The sequence below is a fragment of the Crinia signifera genome, chromosome 8 (genome assembly GCF_055691185.1).
Source record: "Crinia signifera chromosome 8, ASM5569118v1, whole genome shotgun sequence".
NCBI lineage: Eukaryota > Metazoa > Chordata > Amphibia > Anura > Myobatrachidae > Crinia > Crinia signifera.
Genome location: NC_139224.1, coordinates 98525936 through 98529611, shown reverse-complemented (window position 1 = coordinate 98529611; position 3676 = coordinate 98525936). Strand labels below are relative to the sequence as shown.

The 3676-nt window shown below is 52.3% G+C and overlaps 1 protein-coding gene across 1 annotated transcript in view; it reads left to right on the top strand.

The window, feature by feature from the left end:
- LOC146026306 (uncharacterized) overlaps positions 1 to 2978 on the top strand; it is a 4317-nt gene extending 1339 nt beyond the window's left edge. The window contains exons 1-3 of the mRNA XM_083156858.1: positions 1 to 2409; positions 2542 to 2631; positions 2712 to 2978. The exon at positions 1 to 2409 is cut by the window's left edge and continues 1339 nt beyond it. Of these exons, the coding sequence (XP_083012984.1) occupies positions 310 to 2289 (1980 nt within the window). The 5' untranslated portion in view covers positions 1 to 309 and the 3' untranslated portion in view covers positions 2290 to 2409; positions 2542 to 2631; positions 2712 to 2978. The remainder of the gene's footprint in view (positions 2410 to 2541; positions 2632 to 2711) is intronic.
- Positions 2979 to 3676: the final 698 nt, after the last annotated feature.

Below are 3676 nucleotides of genomic sequence, written 5' to 3'. Positions count from 1 at the left end.
GATCACGGCCGGCACAAGTTCAGCCGACTCGGGTCCCTGGAGGCACACAGGTGAATCCGACATCTGCTCCGATCACGGTCGGCACAGGTCCAGTCGACTCGGGTCCCGGGAGGCTCACCGGTGAATCCGACATCAGCTGTTGTTGGAGGAGGGAGAGGCAGGCCTTCTTCCTTCCACGGCTGTGTAATCAGTGCAGAGAATGTGTATTCACTTTGCAGCTTCCCGGATGGGTGTGTACGTGGAGCAATCAAACGCAATCTGTGTATTTTAAAAACCGCGCGTGGAAACACTGGCTTGTCAGGAATCAAGATGGCGCAAGTGATCCAGACTGGTGCTAAAACAGAAAGCAGTATTGAAGACTCTGAAACCGACAGCAGCGGAGATGTCTTCCTACCGGGCATTTCTGAGGAAAGTAGTTCGGAAGACTGCAGCGGGGATGGTACACCTTTTCACGGTAGCAGCCTGTCGGAAGAGGCTGCGTCTCCCCCACCGCTGGATGGAGCGTTCAGCCGTGCTGCGCCCGCTGTGTCGGCCCATGTCATTACCCGAAAATCGGATGGATCGAGAGGCTACCGCACAAAGAATTTTTGCCTGTTTTGCGAGAGGCCGTACTCAAAATTGGCAAGGCATCTGGAAGCTGTACACGGCAGCGAACGTGAGGTATCACGGGCTCTCAGCCTTCCAAAGCGATCGAGGGAAAGGTCAGTGCAGCTGGGCCTGATTCGGAACCGTGGAAATTATGCTCACAATTTGACTGTGCTGCGTGAGGGCCGTGGCGACCTAAAACCAAGAAAGCAGCCTCCTCAGGCAGCTGATCCCAAAAATTTTACCCATTGTGAATACTGCCATGGCCTTTTCTCCAAGAGGAATTTGTGGCGACATGTGAAGCGGTGCCGGCAAAAAAGTAGGGGTGTCCACCCCAATCCCAGCAAGACCAGGGTGCGGGATTTGTCCAGTAATAATATACCTGTTCCGGATGGCGTTGGCCTTGGCCTCTGGAAGTTATTATCTGAAATGAAATCTGGTGAGGTCGTAAATGTGATAAAGGCCGACCGCTGCATCATGCAGTTCGGGCAGCACCTCTACAACCGGCTGGGGTCTGATGTTGGCAAACACGGATACATTCGCCAGAAGCTCCGGGAGGTTGGTCGGCTCTTGCTGCATGCAAAGATAATTTCACCGTTGCGGACTCTAGCAGATTGTATTAGCCCACCCAACTTCATGCATCTTGTGCATGTCATCAGAAGCCTGGCCGGCTACGATGAAAAAATGAATACCTACCGGGTCCCATCGCTCGCCCTGAAGATGGGCCACAGCTTGCAAAAAATATCCGCCATTGTGGAGTGTCAAGCCCTGATGGACGGCAGCCCTTCTACCGTGGAGAGTGCTAAAAGCTTCCAGAAACTGTATGAGGCGAGATGGAGTGAACTGATTTCGACTGCCGCCCTAAAGACCCTGCGTGAAAATAAATTTAATGCCCCGCTCCTCCTACCCTTCACGGATGATGTGAAGCGGCTGAACCTGTTCCTTTCAGACTGTCAGAGGGAGTGCATTGATGGGTTGTCCACCCAAAGTTCCGCAAAACAGTGGTCGATGTTGGCCAAGGTCACGCTCACACAGCTGATCCTCTTCAACCGCAGAAGGGAGGGTGAGGTTTCAAAGATGCGGCTCTCGGTGTTTGAATCCCGGCAAAGAGAAAATCTACAAGGCGATGTGGTCCAGACCCTGTCTGAGCTGGAGAAGGCTCTCTGCCGTCACTTCTCTCGAATCGAGATACCTGGCAAAAGAGGCAGGAAAGTTCCCATCCTGTTATCCCCGTGTATGAAAAGATCCATGGAGCTACTGAGTGAGAAGCGGGCAGAATGCGGGGTCAGCCCCAGCAATGTATACATGTTTGCCAGGCCGTCGGCCTTAACCCACTTCAGGGGATGTGACTGCATTCGACTTTTTGCCCGGCAGTGCGGTGCCAAGCACCCCGAAGCATTATCATCTACCCGCCTCCGGAAGCATGTGGCCACCCTTTCCAGGGTTCTCAACCTGAGCGATACAGAAATGGATACGCTGGCCGATTTCCTTGGGCATGACATTCGGGTGCACCGGCAATACTACCGACTTCCAGAAGGCACGCTCCAACTGGCAAAGTTGAGCAAGCTCTTCATGGCCCTTGAGCAGGGGAGATTGGCCGAATTCCAGGGACAAAGTCTGGATGAAATCTCCATAGATCCAGACGGTATGTGTGTCCGGGCCGGTCCAAAATTGTACCCACCGTATCTCAGTGGGCTGTGGTGACTGTCTTATCTTTCCCTTTTCTTTTTACAGAACCTATCCTGGTAACGAGTGAGGAATCAGCGGAGGAGCTGGAGAAGGAAGAGGGCAGCACGGTGGTGGAGCAAGTGGAGGCTCCGACAGGTGGGTGAAAACTGTCCCTCTGAGGAGGTAATCCTTGGTGCATCGGTATGTGTGTCCGGGCCGGTCCAAAATGGTACCCACCGTATCAGTGGGCTGTGGTGACTGTCTTATCTTTCCCTTTTCTTTTTACAGAACCTATCCTGGTAACGAGTGAGGAATCAGCGGAGGAGCTGGAGAAGGAAGAGGGCAGCACGGTGGTGGAGCAAGTGGAGGCTCCGACAGGTGGGTGAAAACTGTCCCTCTGAGGAGGTAATCCTTGGTGCATTTTTGCGGGGTGACTGACCTTTTTATCTTGCACACAGGTCAGGTTCGGGTTTACATTAAGAAACCATGGACACCGGCAGAGGTGCAGGCTGTCGAACGCCATCTGATGCAGTTCATTATCTCTTCCAAGTTGCCCGGGAAGAAAGATTGTGAAGCTTGCCTTCAGGCGGAACCACAAGCGCTGGCCTCTCGAACCTGGATGACGGTCAAGTTTTATGTTAAGAACAGGATATCTTTAATGAGAAAGAATGTGGCTTGAATATGTTTTTTTTGGTCCGTTTAATAAACTCCATGAATATCAGTCATCCCGAACTTGTGGGGCCTAGTTATTGGAGGTTGAAAAAATGGTGTCCCCGTGAGGTACTTATTGCAAGGGTCCCCGCGAGGCAAGGGTCCCCGGGAGGTAATTCTCGCACGGGTCCCCGCTAGGCATGCGTCCCCGTGAGGTATTTATTGCAAGGGTCCCCGCGAGGCAAGGGTCCCCGTGAGGTAATTCTCGCACGGGTCCCCGCTAGGCATGCGTCCCCGTGAGGTATTTCTTGCAGGGGTCCCCGCGAGGCAAGCGTCCCCGTGAGGTAATTCTGGCACAGGTCCCCGTGAGGCAGGCATGGGGTCCCCGCATGGTAAACGCGTATGTGTGTGTGTGTGTGTGTAACAGGCTATGTATGTATGTCTATATGTGTGTGTAAAAGGCTGTGTGTGTGTGTGTGTGTGTGTGTGTGTAACAGGCTATGTATATGTATGTGTGTGTGTGTGTGTGTGTGTGTGTGTGTGTAACAGGCTGTGTATGTATGTATATATGTGTGTGTAACAGGCTATGTGTGTAACAGGCTATGTGTGTGTGTGTGTGTGTGTGTGTGTAACAGGCTTTGTATATATATGTGTGTGTGTGTAACAGGCTGTGTATGTATGTCTATATGTGTGTGTGTGTGTGTGTGTGTGTGTGTGTGTAAAAGGCTGTGTGTGTGTGTGTGTGTGTGTGTGTGTAACAGGCTATGTATGT